A 19,216-nucleotide genomic window follows, 5' to 3' on the forward strand; every position below is an offset into this window, starting at 1 on the left:
AAAAGTACAGACAGTTGCAGATATAGTTGGAGCTCCTCCAAATGCTAATGATTTCCCTCCAGCAAAAGCACTGAAACGGATGGCAGACTATTCCTAATTAATTTCATGGCAAATAAAAGCAGTTAGTTTAAATGATTTTCAGATGTGGCTTAAGTTGATTAGTTCTACTTGGTACTGAGATGGACTAGGAACATAGAATAGATTGAAATATTTCAGTAATTGCACCAGTTACTACTTAAACTGCTTTAGCTAGATGCGTAAGAGACATCTCTCTTCACCCCACCTATAAAAACAGAGACTCATCTAGAAAAGAATAAAACCAGGCATGTCGCGGCATAGCACTTGCATCAGAAAGTTTCTAAGATGGTATCCCAATGCATTAGATTGTAAAAATCCTACTACAGAGTTTTGTCCTCAAAGCTTGGAGCTTGCATTTCTGTTCTTCTGTGAGAACACCAATATACTTGAAGATGTCCTGCAGTAACTGTACATAAGAATCAAGAAATTGAAAACAGACCTTCAAACATGGGTCTTGTTTAAATTCTTCCAGATTTGGGAATTCTGTCTTAAAGCACAGATATACCTCGAGAAATCATTTTCCATATAGAAAGGATGAAATGATAAATAAATTATTGAAGCTGGAGAAGACTATTTAAGGTACGCAAAATACTGTCAAGTGACTTAAATGCAGGTTATATCTATTCCTTAAAATAAGTACTCTTGAATGCAAATTTTTGCATGCTGCTTAGTTTAACTTCAGAGAAATTACTTTCTACTGGAAAAGCAAACAGCCTCATATTAGGATAGAAAATGAACAACCCTATTATTGAATATGTGTGTTTCCAACAGTACGGTATTGTTCCAATTCACAAAGACTTAGTTTCTAGAATCTACTTGGGCTTTTTGAGCACCTCAGAACTTGACATTATCAGACATAACTAAAAACGGATAATCTATGACTTCAAAAAAGATACTGTGCTAAGCATTAAGTAAACACTTTTTTTCCCCACAATTTATACATTTTATGAAAAACTCTTGGTTATTCCCCTTTGCAGAATATTTTATGCCTTAAAGTCAAGTAGCAACAGCCTACAACAAATACTTATGTATTAGCAAGGAATTACTTTGTTTTAATACTGTAATGTGCTAATTATCAGAGTATCTAGGTGTGAAATAATTTTTAACACAAAATGTCAAAACCAGAAAAAGGGCAAAGAGTCTGTTATAATGAACAAATAAAAGGCTGACAAGAAGCACCACCTAAAACCACAAGCAGAATATGACTGCTGTGGTGGAATTTTGTCATAAAGACATCTTTTGGAAAATGGATGCATTAGATCCCATAAATGGAGTGGGAAGATTATAAATTGAAAATGTCCAGATTTATTCAGAAAACAGCAAAATATACGTTGAATTAAAAAAAAGAATGCTTGAAGAAACTAACTCTTCAAGTGACTTGAAATGAACCAGCCTCTAGGAAACTCTACCAGAATTTTATGATCAACAGAAGAACCTTAAACGTTTCTCTCTGAGAATACCTGTAACAAAATCATGCTAATGATTTTAACTGTTATTTTAAAAAAGATTTAAAGAATGTTTATAAGCATATCTTTGAAGTCCAACTGTGTAAAGTAACTCAAATGAAAAAGCATAAATTAATGTTACACCTGTTCAAAACTCAGTTCCTTCTTTATTTATTTGTCCTGTTTAGATTGCTTAATTTTTTCTAAGTTAATTTAAAAAACAAAACAAAACAACAACTTGCCATCTTCGTGTCGGAGGTACTGGTTTCCACCTCTGTCTCTAGCTAATGACCATGCCTCTCCTTCATCACTTTCACAGAACTCTACCATGCTGTTCTTATCCATTTGCACCCATGTACCTTCTGAATTAGTTACCTGATGCACACACATAAGAAAGCACAATTTATTGATTTTTCAGATAATTCAGTAGCATGATTCAACACATTATTATAGCATCTGAAAAACACACTCATTACAAAGCATATATATAAAAAAAGTTTCTTAAATTAAGGCCACAGGCTGAGGCAAATCAAAAGACCAAAACTATTTATGGCACATTTACAGTTAGCAGTATTTCCAAAAATCTTAGACCTGTTTATGTTCAGAAGAAGCAAAACACCAACAACATAGCTTTAGAACATCCAAACAAGCCTAGATAAAAACTTGAAGGAGATATTCACCAAAATATGCCTTTTTATTGGTGGCTGCAACAGTAGAATTGTAATACCAAGTTATATATGAAAAGTTTGTATGAGTACTAATTTTGTTCCTGACATTGTATTTAGGAAATAGCATGACACACTTCATCCTTAAGCCCTTCTTAACCATAAAAAACCACAGCTGGACAACTGGAAACAGTAACAACAGTTCAGCAACTGAACAAATGAATACAATCAATACAGAGAAACAGAACAACGTGTTAATTGGTTAGGTCCTAGAAAAACATTTTTCAAGGAAATAAAATTCTTTCAAAGAATATGACAAAAAGGTAGAACAAGAAATGTCATTTTGTAAGGAATACTGTAACAGAAATATGTAAGCAAGCATATGTAACTGCAGTACAATTTTAACATTATTCCAACCAATGCACACATCTAAAAGGCAAAAGACATAATTGCATTTGTATTTATAATATAAACCAAGTTCAAAGGTTAGCATTTATCATGAGGGTTGGAAAAGCAAACCTGTACAGGGGCAGATTCTTTTGTTGCGTTTACTACTGTTATATACTGGTATCTATGAAGACATGAACTGAAGCTACAAGGATCCATACCTCGCCCACTGCCTTGACTTTGTTTCCCAGAACTAACATTCCAATTGGGATACCTCTAAGGTTAGGGCAGCTTCTGATGTTGTGACCTGATGGGCCAGTCTTCACTACCTTGTACACTCCAGGTCCACCTCGAAGGAATGGCATATCTTGTTCTTGCATCACTGCTTCCTGTGGGCAGTGTGAATTTAGGTCTTTGAAAAAATCATCAGTATTAGACCTAGATTCCTGAGAAATCAAAAAAAAAGCAAAACAAAACAGAACAGAATAAAACCTATTAATAATACCTTTGAACTCTTTAGATAGGAAATACTTATTTCAAGACTACAATAGCTAAATTTCAAAGATAAGAGATACTGGTTACATTGCTAATTTTAGCGTGCAATGATAAACAACTACTAGTAAATTGCACATTAATTGAATAGTCACCGTATTACTCTTGAAACAAAAGTCGTATAAATGTAAGCATTTATATAAAAGGAGTACCTCATTTCTGCCTTTAGAGAGAAATTATTTACTCTAACCACTTTCACTAAACCTTGTTTCATACTGACATTTATCAGGATACACACTAATTCCTCCTGCTGTATTTGTGAAATTTTGGAAAAAGTCTGGGGCTACATAAAGCGAATTTGACTATTATCTCTTTCCAAATGATACACTTCTTTTTCGATTTCACATTTAGAATACATTGTTAATTTAGAGTAAAGGAAAAAATATGACAAAGAGTAACAGCAACACCGTACATTAAATGCATATATAAATATTAGTGCATATTTATTATTTTCAGTACGACAATAAAAAATGACCTGCAAATTTATTTCACCTGGTACCAATTACAGATGAAATATATACCCTAATCTGAAATGGGAAAACACTTTTTGAGTTTCCTACCAAGAAAAATTTGTAGTTACTAAAAGAAGATAAATACTAGCATAGATTTTTCAGCCAGCCATAGCTTAATAAAAAAGCTATTGTACAGAAAAATATGAGGGACGGGAGTAACGTAATGCACATTTATATCAGAAGAAAGCAAGTGAGAAACAGGAGCGAGCTGTATTATGCTTATAATGCAAGTCATGGGTGCTTCTGAAAGAACACCTGAAAGTTAAGAACTAAGTAATGCCCTACAGGATGATGCCAGTGGTTCACCTAGTCCAATATCTTGTCTTCAGCAATGGCAACAGGAGATGCTGTTTAGAAGTAGCATACAAGTCTTTATTAGTGATCTGTCACTTATATACCAACAGCAATTAAAATCTTTTTATTGTGGATCTTAGAGGGTATACCCTATTTTCTTTAGAGTTTATTTATGAATCTGATTTCTATAAATTATTTATGAATCTGATTTCTATAAATTCATTTTCTATAAATTCTTCTGAATGTGCTGATACTTTCTGCCTCCACAATCTCCTGTGACAACACCTTCCAGGAATTCACTTCCTGCTATGTAAAAGAATACTTTCTTTTATCAGTTTTAAACCAAACTTCTGCTTATGTTATTTCCTTTTTAATTAATGCAATTTCCTCTGATCTCTTTAATTATCATATTTTCAGCTTTTTGTTATTGAAGTCTGTGCACTATGTGCAGAGTAATACAGCAGTCTTTCCAAGAAGCTTTTATACAAAAATGAATCTGTTCTGTAAATATGTAACTTTCAAAGGAAGTTAATGCAAGCTGAGGTAAACTGGTTCAAGGGAAAAAAAAAAAAGAATCTTTTAACGATACAATGTTTAAACATTGCCTAGATCTTGATACAACAATAAAGAAGTTTGCTATTTTGGGGAAAAAGATTGAGTGCAAAACCAAATTTTTAAATCTCTTAAACCAATATGTACAACACTGAGTGTTATCTTCATTACAAAGTTCATCTAAAAAAACTTGATTTCAAAATCATTACAGGGCTGCAAAGAGATTTAGACAAGCACTTCTGTAGATAACTCAAACTGCTTAACTGTACATAACATAATTTGTTCTTATAATTATATAATTTTTAAAAAAAGGTTAAGAATGGGCTGAGTATTTATTAAATATTTGTGGCTTTACTCATACAAATACCATCTTATTAGATGCTGCAACTTAATGTGTACCCTCCAATAACAGAAAAAAATTTACTAGTACATTCTGCATCAAAAAGAATGAAAGCCTTTATTATGTTACTAGGCCATCTCTCTGAATTTCTAATTTGGTTCATTAAAAATGGAGGGTGCTACTTAGGAATTACTGAAAATTCAATAATCTGCCCTGGTATTTTTTTTTTCTCGTCCTAAAGGAAGAAACACAGATACAACATTCTATGCAAATCTGCTATTTCCTGTAAAAATAATTAAAACAGACTTCAAAGAATATTTAATGTAAGTTGAGTCATAAGGTACAATCTGAAAACACGAGATACAGTGTGACTGTTCCTGTCATTTAACTCACCTTAGGGGGTAAAGCTTTGGAAGTCCATGAAAAAAAGTCCAACTCCCTTACTCCTTGGCTAGCATTAAAGACATTCTGAGCAACAAAGTTTAAAAAAAAGACATATCAACAAAGAAATGGGAACAAAGAAACATTGGAGGAAAAAGCTCAAGCTACTGTAATGCAAACTTTCTCCACAAGTAAATTTATTGGTAGAATGTTTTGCAAAACCGGAAAGTTTTGTTTCCCTAATCAAGTCACCTGAGTCCACTGCTCACCATGGCAAATCATCCATTAAACAAAAACAGTTTAGTATGTCAAAAGCTCGAAATGGATGTAGTGTGTCATGCCATTTACTGAAATTAAGAGCCAGACATTTCTTACAAAGCTTGAGACTTCGTGCACAGAAAAATCCCACACTTCTGTTACAATGGAACAGTAGTTGGACCCACCAAAACCCACAGTTTTATAGCAAGACAGTCTGCTGTTCTGAAAGATCGTTTCAGTTATTGCAGGACAACTGCACATGGACTTTTAGTCACCAAGACAGAACTGACAAGATGCAGAAGGGCTAAGCTCACTATTGCTGAAAGCAATTCACTTGCACAGAACGGTTTCATCAGTTTGCACATCAAAATTGCACTCTTTACCACAGCCAAAAATTTCAGAGTGCTGTAAGGAGAAAGATCACTAAGATTTCATTAGCTTTATAAAATATACAATGCATTTACTGTTTATTATGTATTATCATAAACCAAATGGAGCTGCCAGAGAGAGTTCACCAGTTTTATAACCAATTGCCCATACTACAGAAAGGAGCACTGCTGTTTTGTATATTTGTTCCTCCCACAGAACAGATAGGACAGCTTTTGGAAAACATGAAAAAGAAGCCATCCTTTCTCCATAAACTGGTTTCTACTAATTTCGAAGAAATGTTTACTGTTCCTATCAAATCAAAGAATTAATAGTACATACATAGTAGTATTAATAATCGGTATTTATGACAGAATCCATTTGGCAAAGCCACCATTTTATCTATATGAACAGAGGTATCAAAATCTTATTTCCTATCTGCATCCCAATAGGGGAACCAAGTGAAATCGCTGGACAGCAGTCACATTAAAATTTAACAGTAGTTATAGAAAAGGCAATGAATCCCTTTAAGCAGAAACACGTAAAAAACACTCTTGGCATGCCTCCTCTGTATTCCTTGAAAAAACATCAACACGTTAAAAGTAAGTAAATCCGGACTTCTAACTCATGATAGAAGCAAATCATCTAGCTATATACTGTTTGCAAAACTTCTGCTTACATCAAGTTTCAGTAATGCACATGATTTGTGATTTTGACAAAAACAGGGTAATTGTCAAACACCAGCATTTCTTTAGAATTTAGTACCTCTACCCAAAATTGAAAGAGGTACTAATGTACTAGTGAGATATGTTTTGGGGCATTGGGGGAGGTAAGCAGAGTGTTAGATAGGAAGATTGGCAGAGTAAAGGCTTATCAATTTGACATAAAACTATGACAACTATAACAAGCCTACATTTGCCTAATGAGAGTGTATTTCGTAGGCATCCAATGTAGTTTAAAGGACTAATTATATTACTTTCCAACATATCTCATATTTGGTGATGGACTTCTACTGTACAGAGAAACATGGACTATCCGTACCTAAAATATTTAAGTATCATTTCAAAGATCCACTTTTGTATGTTATAAAGCTATAAGTGTAAAACAAAAAAGAAACCAACGGTAGCGAAGTGGGACCATGCTGACTTAGCAACACAGAGAAGATCAAACTAGAAAGTCTCCTTTGCTCTGGGAACTTTTGATGTTCCCGGCTATTAGCACACTGTACGCCAGTTTAGATAAATAGATCAGGCACGTATTTGAGAATTAACTTTTCATTCTGAATAAAATTACTACATCAAGCTTTATATTTAGTCCTTATGCTATCATTTGTAGATTTAGTTAACTTTTTCCTTTCAAGCTTTCCCTTCCAAAAACTAAAAATAATTTCAGAAATCCTTCCAGAAAAAAAAAATAACACTTCTGTCTAATAAAGCATAAGCTTCAAAAATAAAAAAATTAAATATAAATTACTTCATTTTGCCACCAAAAATTAGCAGACCGTTAAGAAGCATTTAACATCGCAATTAACACTATTTTTCAAAGCTAAGGCTTGTCTTAAACAACCATTTTGACATTCTAGCCAACATAGTCTTACTCTCCAATTGCTCTCCATCATGCCTAAAACGATGGTAGAAATCTCTTGTGAATGTCCTTCAACATTTCCACAGAACATTCAGCTTTCTGAGGTTCTGTGATCAAACGCTGCAGTCTACATACTAATTTTGGTTCTTTCTTCCACTGCAATAATGGTTTGAAAAACTTGCAGTTTCTCAATCCTGCTTGCCTATGGTGGTTGGGGAATGTAATAATATAACTGGGCAGCAGGGTACAATATTCCTTATTATAAAAGTTTGACATTTAAAATGAAGTAAAAAAAAATATATTTAGAATACGATTTTGAAAAAGTAAAGATCCAGAGCTTAACCAAGATAAAATTATTTTTCTTCCTAGTGTGTACTATTTTATGCTGTATGTACCTTACTGTGTGTAAGCATGAATACATAACTGTCCATGTAAGGAACTTAAGTATTTTTTCAAAGACAAGTAACTGAATGTCAGAAGACAGAAGGAAGTAACTACCAGGGAAGGAAGCAGCTTATCCAAAACAGCAATCTATTAAAACCCATACTCTTATCCAAAATCACCATCTATTAAATTCATAGTCTCATAATCTCATTGCCTACAATGGATTGGATGCTCAATTTTAGATCAATGGCTACATATGAGCTCCTCACGAAAGGATTTGACTATACAGCTTTTCTTAAGAAGGTAACTGACCACAGCTGAAATAAATAGTTTGGCAACTATAATGGATCCCTGCTTTCCTATGATCATTTCTGTTTAAATATAATAGCTTTGATCAAAATCAAGGAGGTCTAAGATACTCAATATTTGCTTTATCATAAAATACATGGTTAATGTCTACAACAAAACATAAAATGTAAATACTATATGCCAGGAAGACAAGAGGCTGAAATTAACACTGCTGAAAAATCCTATTTTTTTTTCCTTGTTCACTGTTCTATTAATGCAGTGATGAAATAGAAGAACTCAAGCCTTCTTTAAAAAATATACCTTAAATATATTTTACAAAATGTACTGAGAATATTTATTTACTTAAGGGATGATTAGAAAAAGCCTGTATGCTTAAGTGTGACTAAGTAATGTAATCGTAGTTGCCAAGTCTGCACACTCATTAGTTGAATAAAAATTGAGTCTAATAAAAATAATGCGACATTCATTTGAACAGGGAATATGACAACTAATTCAGCCACTTGATTTTCCATTTGTATTTTCAGTCACATGAGAGACTTTTTCCAGTCTGTTTCCTTCTGAAACCAGTACTGGTAGAACAGCTTTGGATTCCAAAAATCGTGTATATTAACAGATTGTTTTACTACCTTCTGCTCATTGTGTCATTCAGTTACCTGAATCAACAGAAAAGGATGAGCAGATATGGATTATTTCACAATTTCATCTACAGAACCTTTAGCATTTATTACTTAACTGAACATCTTTTGCCACATGAGTCATTCACCCCTAGAAGACTGCATGATCAAATTTGACAACTTTATAAAAATATAGTTGTTCTCTCAGACAGTTTAGAGAAAGACAGACATACAAAGATGATTAGGGGACTGGAACATCTTTCTCATGACGAAAGGCTGAGGGACTTCGGTCTTTTTAGTCTGGAGAAGAGAAGACTGAGGGGGGTCTTATTAATGCTTCTAAATACTTAAGGGGTGGGTGCCAGGAGGATGGGGCCAGTTTTTTTTTCAGTGGTGCCCAGTGACAGGACGAGAGGTAACAGGCACAAACTTGGTCATAGGAAGTTCCTTCTAAACATGAGGAGGAAGTTCTTTACTTTGAAGGTGGCAGAGCACTGGAACAAGCTGCCCAGAGAGGTTGTGGAGTCTACTTCTCTGGAGATAATCAAAACTCGCCTGGACGCATTCCTGTGCAATCTGCTCTGGGTGAACCTGCTCTGGCCTGGCGGGGGGGTTGGACTAGACGATCTCTAGAGATCCTTTCCAACTCCTATCATTCTGTGATTTTTGAATATTCTCAACTCCATAATCACCTTAAAAGAGATTTTATTTTAAAACTTTCTACTAAGAATGCAGTATCACTTTATGTAATCAAGATGTAGCAGGAAAAAGAGTTTAAGCTGAGTTAAAAAAAAATCAGGAGCTTACAGAAGTTTATTGAATTTCATCAAGTTGTGTGGTGCATAATGCTAATAGCACGCATTAAAGACTAAGGCATTCAGAAGTAAGCCATTGAACCTTGACTTTTGTTTTGTGGCCTTTAAGGAAGAAAGAAAATGTTAGAGAACATTTTTTCCTTTTTCCTCTTATTATTATGAATCAAACCAACAAATCTTAATGCTTAAATACGGTCATAATGAAATTAAATATCTTCAGGACATGCTAAGTCCTTTCAAAAATTTGAAAATGTGAGAGAGATGGAAAGAATCCTTCCCTCTGAAACTAGCTCAAAACACATCTCTTATTATATACATAGCTATAGTCTTATAATAGTTGCTTTTGTAAGACTTTTGCTATGTTGGCCACTGACTGCTTACTGATCAGAAGTTAAGAAAGCATGCAACTTTTACCTTGTGCCATTAAGGATGTAATATAACTGGTTAGTTAAAAGAAAATTAGTAGTATCTACCAACTCCTAATAGTTCAAATGGTATCAAAACTAATTCTCAGCACTGTTTAAGAAAAAAAGATCTGTAACATTTTATCTGAACTTTACAGAAACATTGAGTGAATTGTATGATAATTAAATGCTGTTTTTCACATTTCATTGTACCTGACCTACTTATGCAAATGAAATTTGAATTATCAAGATTATATTATCAATACTGCGTACTCAGTTTGTTTTTTTATTTATGACAGCTATTTCCTTTCAAGCTTTTCTTAGAGAGCACAGGGTATGTTCCTCTCTAGAAGTAAGTGTGTACTAGAGCCATTTGAAATGTACCAACCAGTATGTTCTTGCTAACCATGTAGATGACTATTGAGCTCAAAACTTTTCCCCTCAGCAACCAAAAAAGTATTAGGAATAGAAAAAATGAAATAAAATCTAACAAAATGTAATACCCATCCAGGCTTACAATACTGCTGCATACAAAAATTAATGTTTTGTGAAAGTACACTACAGCTATTTTCTAATGAGTATCAATTTCTAAGGCCAAAAATACAAGCAAGATTTTAAGCAAAGCTTGTATTTTTTCAATATTTTCATATATTCTACAACAAACTAGATAAATATGCCTGTCATCATAGTGTTCAAGTGACTGATGACTGACTACAGAAATAATTTGCTTCCCAAATGAAATATTGAAGTACTTCCCAAAATAAGGATTTAATTGAAAGAAATCTACAAATAGAATTATATAATTATATCAACAAATAATTTATAGACAAGAAGGTGAACAGGAAGAAGATCGAGTTGCATCATACAACACTGTTTGTCAGAACATGGGCTGCAGCCACAGGGGATTTATGAATTGCCAGATTTGGCTACTAGCAAACAGCCCATTTTCACTGGAACTGGGAATATCTCAGTTGTTCTATGATGGAAAAAGATGAACAGGGTGACACTACTGGCTGCAGGTGTTTCATTTGCCCAAATATTATTAAAACTGTCTTCAACTGCAGCAGCAGCTCACTCATACAAGAGGACAAATCAAATCTAAATAGCTGTATTAGCAATTAGATCTGGTTCTCACATTCTGCCCTGAAGAAACCAAGGTACTGCTTACTCTGGGGAACGCACAAAACCAGATAAACCAGAAAGGCCTGCACTTTCAGAATTTTTTTGAGAAACACTGGTTTAGCTAATATACTTTTTTCTTTCTGTGTTTTTAAATGTTTTTAAACTTTATCTTATTTACAGAAAAGGTGTAACCTTTGAATTGTAGTGATGGTGATCACCATTAAAGTTATCCAGATAAATTATGCTTATTCTTATTATAAATTCAATTTTTTACTCAGTGTTGATCCTCTGGGATTCTTTGATTAGCTAATAAATTGATAACTCAAGGATTTAGGTATAAAACTCACAAAAAATATACACAAAACCCAAAAAAGCCTAAAGACCTTTTCAAGGTTTTTTAGAAAGACTTGATTACATTGATTCACTGCAGGCTACAAGCCTCTTCTGAAATCACGGCATCAGTGGGCCACTTTAGGGACAGTGACATCTTGCATCAAAAACACCTGGTGCAGACCCCAATCTAATATGATGATTCTTTTGTACACTGTTATAGCAGTCCTTGCACTTTTGCTTCTCTTCCAGGAAAAGAGGCTTCAAAATAAAAAGCCTCGCACCTTTCTACACTCCACCCTCATTACACAATAGCCCTCAAAAATGCAAATACATATAAGGTAGTATTTGGTAATTAAAATATTGTTTACCTCAGAACTCATTTGCAGCCTTAATTAAAGAAAGTCTTGTAATGAGGATAGAGTGTACTTTTGGATATTTTGCAAAGGCACCTTTTACTTACGTCAACAGGTACCAGAAGGCTCTTGCCAAGATGTTGGTTAAAAGAGAGACACCAGGCTTCAGTGTAACCATTCATGTTAGGAACATACTTCTTTATTGTCTCATCATTCAGCCTCAGCCAAACACCATCATCATTGTGGATCTATGGGAAACAAGCAACAAAAACGAGCCATGCCCTCCTGTAACTGTTCTGTAGCTAGTAAGGATTAACAGACTTCAGACAAACAGACAACAGTAGCAAGGAAGTAATGATCTTCACTATGCTGATAGAATATAAGAAGAGGTAAAGAGGAATATTGACAAAATCAGAATTTCAAAGCAATGGGAAGCGTATCTTTTTAGAAGGCGAGAAGATAAATTTAAATCAGATCATGCAATAACAAGAGTTGCTTTGAGAGAAGAGGAAAGAAAGCCAAGCCTTCATAAGCTTCATAAGTTTCCCACTTTCCATTTTTCCACTGCTGATATAACTTAGTAAATTACAAAAATATTACTTGTATATGAAGTTATACTGTAAGAAAAATACATGCATAGTAGTCTAACACACTAGTGATCTTTCAGAAGTGTAAGTGAAAGATGTAATGAAAATGACACCTATATCTGAATTGCTGTGTAGAGTTGAAATAGTTAAGTCATGAACAGCTAAATCCTTAGAGATACTATTATAAGATGAACTCTAGGAATTTTGTTTACTCATATCAGAGTCTCAAAAGTTTGTTACACAGGTTTTCAAGTAAGTAAATTAAAAGGAAATGACAGCTTGAAAAACTAAATGAGTAAATATTTAGGTTTTTGCAATTTATACTTTTATGTACTTAAGTTGTATATGTCAACATCTAAACATGAAAAAAACATTATTTGCATGAATTAACTTTACATCTTAGCCCAATTTTCAATAGAAATGTCTTATTAATTACCTCGTCAATGAAAGTGATGGATCCATTGACTTTCACTATGCCTATTTGCTCACTCTGAAGGGAAGGGTGGCTACGGATACGAAGCCCTGCACTGTCCTTGGCCACAAATTTGCGAACCTAAGAGAAGCAAAGACAGACAGTAAGGAAGAAAAAATTGGAACAGAGCTCTCAAAGAGTAAAAAGAAATAGGTTTAACAGATTCTGAAATGCTAGTGACGAGATGGCAGTCAGAGTTACAGTTTGTTGCTAGTTTCCCATGGCTGCTGTGTGTAACCTCACTTTTTTACTATAACCAATACTATAACCAATAAAATGTTAAAAAAAACCACCCTTAAAAGTGCATTGACTCAGTCTTAGAAAGATCTCTGTTATACCACACAATATTCAGTATAAGCTTCCAATTCTTTTAACTGCTCCCCTCCCCGCCATTATATTCATTCTTGCAAGTTTCAAGGGTTTTGCCTTTTCAGATTTAATATTTCCAGTAACTGATCACCCTGGGATTACCAGTTCTCATTTGCGCTACCACAACATTTTGTTTAGTCAGCTTTTTGGATAAAATTTGGTTATTCTCCTTAGCTAAAGAGTTTAAATAGCTTTTTAAAAATAGAAAAAGAACAGATCTTTCTACTTTTTTATTTTTCAAATAGCTATTTCAATAGTTTCTCCCTTTTTCACAGGAAAGTTAGATCAGATGCTCCTTGTTACTAGTTTGATTTACTACACCACCCCAAAATCTCCCAGCTGTTACTCACTATCATTTTTTTCACCATTCAAAAACATTATCAGGCACCTGTTCCATAGAGAACAAACATAAGCCATCCTTTTGGTCTCTGGTTTTAAGAAGTGCATGTATTCTATGCATGTGGTATAAAACCTTTTTCTTGGAAGGTTATTTTCAGCTCCACAGGTAAAACTGAAAAAAGCATCAACTGAAGTATGGACTCAATCTTTAACTTAATATAAAGCACAGAATGATATGGAAAGAATAAACTGAGGAAAAGGTAATGAAAGGTAACAGCTAAGTCCATGAACTTTTTTTCTTCCCCTAAAGAAATTATTTATTTTAAGGCTAATGTAAAAAAAAAACAACACAGAAGCATGTAAAGAATTTCAAATGCAACTTACTCCAAAATGTGCAAGGTTCTGCTTACTAACAGTCCTGTTACTCCAAGGATTTAGATTTCTCTCAACAGGCAAAACTAAGACATCTAAGGTCCTTGTAAAAATACAAGGCTGAATCACTGCTCACAGCATTCTCAACATAGACAAGCCTATAAACAAAGCCTTGCAAATTAGGGGTCCCTGCATTATTATCCCAAAACATTACTTTAGAAAATCATATGACAGGTTGGCTAGAACTTGGATTAAAAACTTGAATTTAGAGGAAGAACAACTCACACTCAAGATCTGGATACACACAGGCCTGGAAAGAATATTTTTTCCCTTTGCAGCAGCTAACTAGTTAATAGAAAACTTCAAGCTGTAACTACAAACTCTTTAGGGATCAGATCCACTGACAGACAATACAACAAAAAAAAACAGATGGAAAGTTCTCTTATGCTTATTTCTGATGATCATGAAAAACTTAATTGTCTGAGTCGTCTTTCTGATATAGCACCTCTTTCTTTGGAATATTTCTCTATGGCACAATGGTTCAGTAACTGCCCTGTAACACCCCCATAGTCAGTTCTTCCATGGAGCATGCACAAACTGGACTCCAACTAAAAGAAGTGACTAACGCAGAAAAGCATAGCAATTAACATGTACATCTCCCTTACAGTGCACAGCCGTTTTTAAGAGCTTTGTTGCTCTGCCTTCTTATTTGGTGAACCTTAAAAGAGGTACACCTCACAGCACAGAAAAGTGTGTTGTACAGCAACCTTAACAAGGGGGTTTGCCTATGAAGGGATGCAAAAAACCACCCCCTGCCCTGAGCTTTTGGGTTTGGTGGGGTTTTTTTGCAGTTGATGTTAGCTACTTGTTCAGTCATCCGAGTAGAAACAGTCAAAAGATGTTCATTCTGGTACCAGCCTTGCCCATTCCAATTCAGCTAAATTAGGACTGCTTTCTTTTAGGTGGTTCCAACTACCCTGAATTTCATTACATAGCTTTAAAGTTAATGTTTCCCTCAATAGGATGTGGAATGGAATTTCCTGCAAATTAGTTAATCTAAGTTTCACAGCCAATGAGGAGGCAGCAGTTCTTATGGGTCATATACTCCAGGCTGAACACAGATCACTGATAATCTCCTTTACCAACCTGGATGGACAGGAAAACCAAATTTTCATCTGACTTCAAGCAACAGAGAATGAAGAAATCAATACAAAATCATAATATAGTATCCATCTTCAACTTGTGATTCAAGTAAGTTTTGACTACAATATTGGAATGTTCCACTGCCTCAATGAAAATATTCTGGTGTTTCTAGCTGAGAACAGATCACCACTGAGAATGCACTGCTTGTGTCCTTTGGTTATAACTATCTAAAATATAGGGCTGACAAAGAAGAGGAAAAAGCTTCTAGAGCTCAACTAACCCCTTTTTCTCAGCAAAACATGATTTAGTGTATTGGATTTTCTCTGACCGATACATGTCTAATCTGCATTCTTGGCTTCAGAAGCATGGAGTACAGTGCAATAATTACCTTTCTGTATTATTTATAACATAACACTGCTGTTTATACAGAGAGAATTATTCTAACCTGGTTTGTTATGTGATCTATTACTACACAGAAGAAAGAAGACTGATAAAATGATTTACCATGAAAGGTCTAGTGTATTTTTGCAACAGGCTCTACAGACACTATATACAGGACAGAAAGATGGCTCCTTTTTTAAAGAGACTACAACTTGGAACAAGAAACAAGACATGCAAGCAGAACAACACAGGGAGATGATTAAACACTAGGTAATGCCTCAGAACAACAGAGGCCTAACTTCTGTCATGTATTTTTAACTGTCATGAAGACATGAACCAGTCACCTCAATTCCCACTGTAATAATTGAAAAGACAGACAGCACTTCCATCCAGCAATTTATCTCAATTTAGACCAGATGTGTCTCTCACTTTGGTGATGGTAAACAAAACATATGATGATCAGCTTGGATGGAGATATCATTAAGATCTGTGAGAGGAATATCATCCAGTAGGAACTGGGAATTTTAACTAAGATAATGAAGTAACCAAGAAGTCTTCCTTCCAAGAGAAGGGAGAAAGCCTAAAAGTATTTTTAAGAAAAAACACAGTAATGCAGTGAGGGATGAAAAATTGTGTGGAAACTAAAAGATAAATTTAATTATTTTTATTTTGAGGTGTGAGTGTAGGGAAAAGAATCTTGTTAGTGGCAGAAGCAGACACTGCTTTTACAGACTGGGGAACTGTACAACAAAGTTACTGTCTCAAGATTATTCAGAAAGTTGGAAAACAAAAAAATCAGGATGCGCTGTATAGGTAAGAAGTTGGCAAACATCTGATCCTTTTTGTAACCATATATTTCTTAGCCACCTTTGCAGTTGTATTAAGACAAGGAAGGATAACCTTGTGGTATTTCAGAATTCCACATCTTTTAATACAGGTTTATTCCATAAAAAAAAGATTTAGCACCTCGTTTAATATCCTTTCCTTTGCACCTAAGAGGAAGTGGAAGGTGGTTCCCTCATCTGGGCATTTTCCTTATAAGCACTGCCACACCATCTTTCAGCTTTCTTCCGTTATTTGTATCTACTTTAATCCTTCAGGGTGGAATGATAAGGTCAAATGGGGAAGTCAAAAGCTACAGAAAGGATAACTTTTGAAAATAAAATCATGATATTCTAAGAAAGGAAGATATCACTAAAGAAACTACTTTTGGATTTCATATTGTCTGAAGAAAAATCCTTATCACAAAACAAACACAATCTTTGTAAAGCCCTTTGTACAATTGATTTCCTAGTACAATATCAAAGAAAAAGAACTAAAAGCAGCGCAAAATGCAGTCTGCGACTTTCATAATGGTTGCACAATGTTTGTGTGCAAGCCAAGACTTAGGCAGTTTCTGTAGAACTTCTAACAGTTTTATTAATGGATAGACAGAAAGAAAACGGAATGAATATCTTTCATTTTATCCAGTATATTGATTTCATTCCATTCAGCACATTAAAGTGACTTGCAAATATCCTTAAGTCCCGCACCACATGATAAAGTATGTATTAAACAACAATAAAATCCCACCCAAATATAACTATCTGGATTTTTTTTTCAGTTCTCCAAACCTTGTTTGGCTGAGGCTCTGCTTTTGGTTTAATAAGTTGGGTTCCAGGAGGTATCATTCCCTTTGGAGGATCTTTTACTTTCACTTCTAGTCCAGCATCTATAAGCAAACAAACACTAAGTTTAAAAAAAATAAATAAGGGAATATGCCAGTCAAACAGTAACTACAGTTTATCTGTGCTACAAGTCAGAGTACGCAAAATAACCACTTGCTTATCTGTCTGCCATAAACAACACTTGCGGTTGCTTCATGGTGCAAAGTATTACTTTCTCAACATTTGTATCTTCACATGTAGAAATTTACAATATAATTTCATGACGTTAACAGATACCTGTCATACTTTGTGTACACAGCACTATTAGGTAAATTTGTATCCTAATAGTGTCTGTAGCGCTATGTTTCAAGGAACAGTGAACACAGAAGAGTTAAATGTTTGAGGGGTGCAAGTACAAGCTCCTGGAGAGGCAATAGTTTATGCATGCTGTACTGCTGGAGATGCTAATCACAAAACGTGAGAAACAGATAAGAGCTTCTGAATCCAAGTTACACAACTAGAAAAGGCCTATAATGTAAAAAGCCCGCATCTTTAATTACCAAAACTGTTATAAAACCAAAAGGTGCCGGAAAATATCTCAACACAGTAAAATTCTCAGATCATAAAGAAAAATACATGCAAAGAAACAGTTCAAGCTTAAGTAATAGATGGATGCAACCTTGAGGAATAATCTTAAAATAAACTGTTTCAGCAATCACTATTAAAGCCAAACTATAAAAACTTAACAGCCTTAGCAAACGTTTTTGGTTTTTTGTTTAATTTTACAGGGTGACCATTTGAAGAGCGACAGCTTGAGAAGCAGCAACCAGACCTAGTGATAAACCTGTTGGTTTCATTAATGTTGTTTAAACAAGCGTGGCAGTAACAAAAGGAATCTAGAAGTATCAAGAAGGCAAAAAGTTTGATACATAGAAGAAACTAAGTGCTACTAGGACTTAAGTGGTTAAAAGTTGAGAGAATTATGGGTCAAGCATCAGTACACGAAAGCTTGAGAGGGGACAGTAAGAAACTGTGACTGAACCAGAGCAGAAGTAACATTCAAGAAAGATGGCATAGATAAGTATAAAAGGATACTCACACCTGTTTAATAACTAAGGTTAACAATTCTATTCTAGCATTTCTAAAAGTTAAGCCTATGCAATGAATGAACATGTTAGAATCTGTATAAAAATATAACAACAGCTGATTTAAACTATGGTGTAAATTTCACATCCAGGGATGGCAGACAATCAAGTACACTGGAAGTTCCTATGAATGAAAATGTTCTGGTTTGAGGAACAAAGATAGCTATTAATAACCATAATAACCATAATTTATTAATTTTATCTTCTGTAGGTAACACACAGAAATGAGTATCCCATTCCAATCTGATGCACATTATTTGTGTGTGTATTTATAAGTATCACTTTACTTATTTACAAAAGGTGTGGTACAGTACTGGGAAAGAGGAATTGGTGGTCCTGGTGAACTCGCTTAAACCCTCCTGTGAGCTCTTGGCCTAACCATAATGCCTCTGCTACATTCTTCACCATACCACCAGTAAGATTAACAAGGGACAATTCAAGATACAGACATTTTTTGAAAGGGGAATCTTTCCGTGGCATACTATAGTGTCTGATACTATAGTCTCTAGGACCAGCAAGATAGCTAAAATACAGCTAAAAGATTTTCAGCAAGGAAGAAACCCAAAGCATTTAAAATTAGTACAAATAATTGAAACTTAGGGTAGAGTTTCAATTAAGACCATGCTTTCTCAATTTTCCACAGAAGAAATGACATTGTTTACTCCTGCACAGTCAGGAACAATTTTCCCTTTTCCTAGGCTCTTCAGTGTTTTCCTCCCTTTAACTATACATCGCTGTCACTCTCTTGTCATTGAAACAAGACATTTTTCTTGCAACATTGAAAGTAGAGACTAAGAAACTCTATTAATCTTGGAGTCCACCCACATTATAAATACATGATTTGCCAAATATATTCCTATTTCCGGAAGAGAATAGCTGTGGTCTTTTTTCTTTTGAGAAAGAAGAGGGAATTAGATAGAAGGCTTCTGAACCAAAACTCGAGTGCTAGATTTTGATATGAACTTTAATACTAAATCTTATGAGCACCAAGACATACATTTATCAGTATACAAA

The 19,216-nt window shown here is 34.5% G+C and overlaps 1 protein-coding gene across 1 annotated transcript in view; it reads right to left on the bottom strand.

The window, feature by feature from the left end:
• MYCBP2 (MYC binding protein 2) overlaps nt 1-19,216 on the bottom strand; it is a 213,019-nt gene that overhangs the window by 62,096 nt on the left and 131,707 nt on the right. Inside the window, exons 50-55 of the mRNA XM_059820870.1 lie at nt 17,025-17,122; nt 12,772-12,888; nt 11,856-11,996; nt 5,219-5,293; nt 2,797-3,021; nt 1,766-1,898 (exon numbers count right to left, since the gene is read on the bottom strand). Coding sequence (XP_059676853.1) covers nt 1,766-1,898; nt 2,797-3,021; nt 5,219-5,293; nt 11,856-11,996; nt 12,772-12,888; nt 17,025-17,122 — 789 coding nt within the window. The remainder of the gene's footprint in view (nt 1-1,765; nt 1,899-2,796; nt 3,022-5,218; nt 5,294-11,855; nt 11,997-12,771; nt 12,889-17,024; nt 17,123-19,216) is intronic.

This window comes from Gavia stellata, chromosome 1 (assembly GCF_030936135.1).
Source record: "Gavia stellata isolate bGavSte3 chromosome 1, bGavSte3.hap2, whole genome shotgun sequence".
NCBI lineage: Eukaryota > Metazoa > Chordata > Aves > Gaviiformes > Gaviidae > Gavia > Gavia stellata.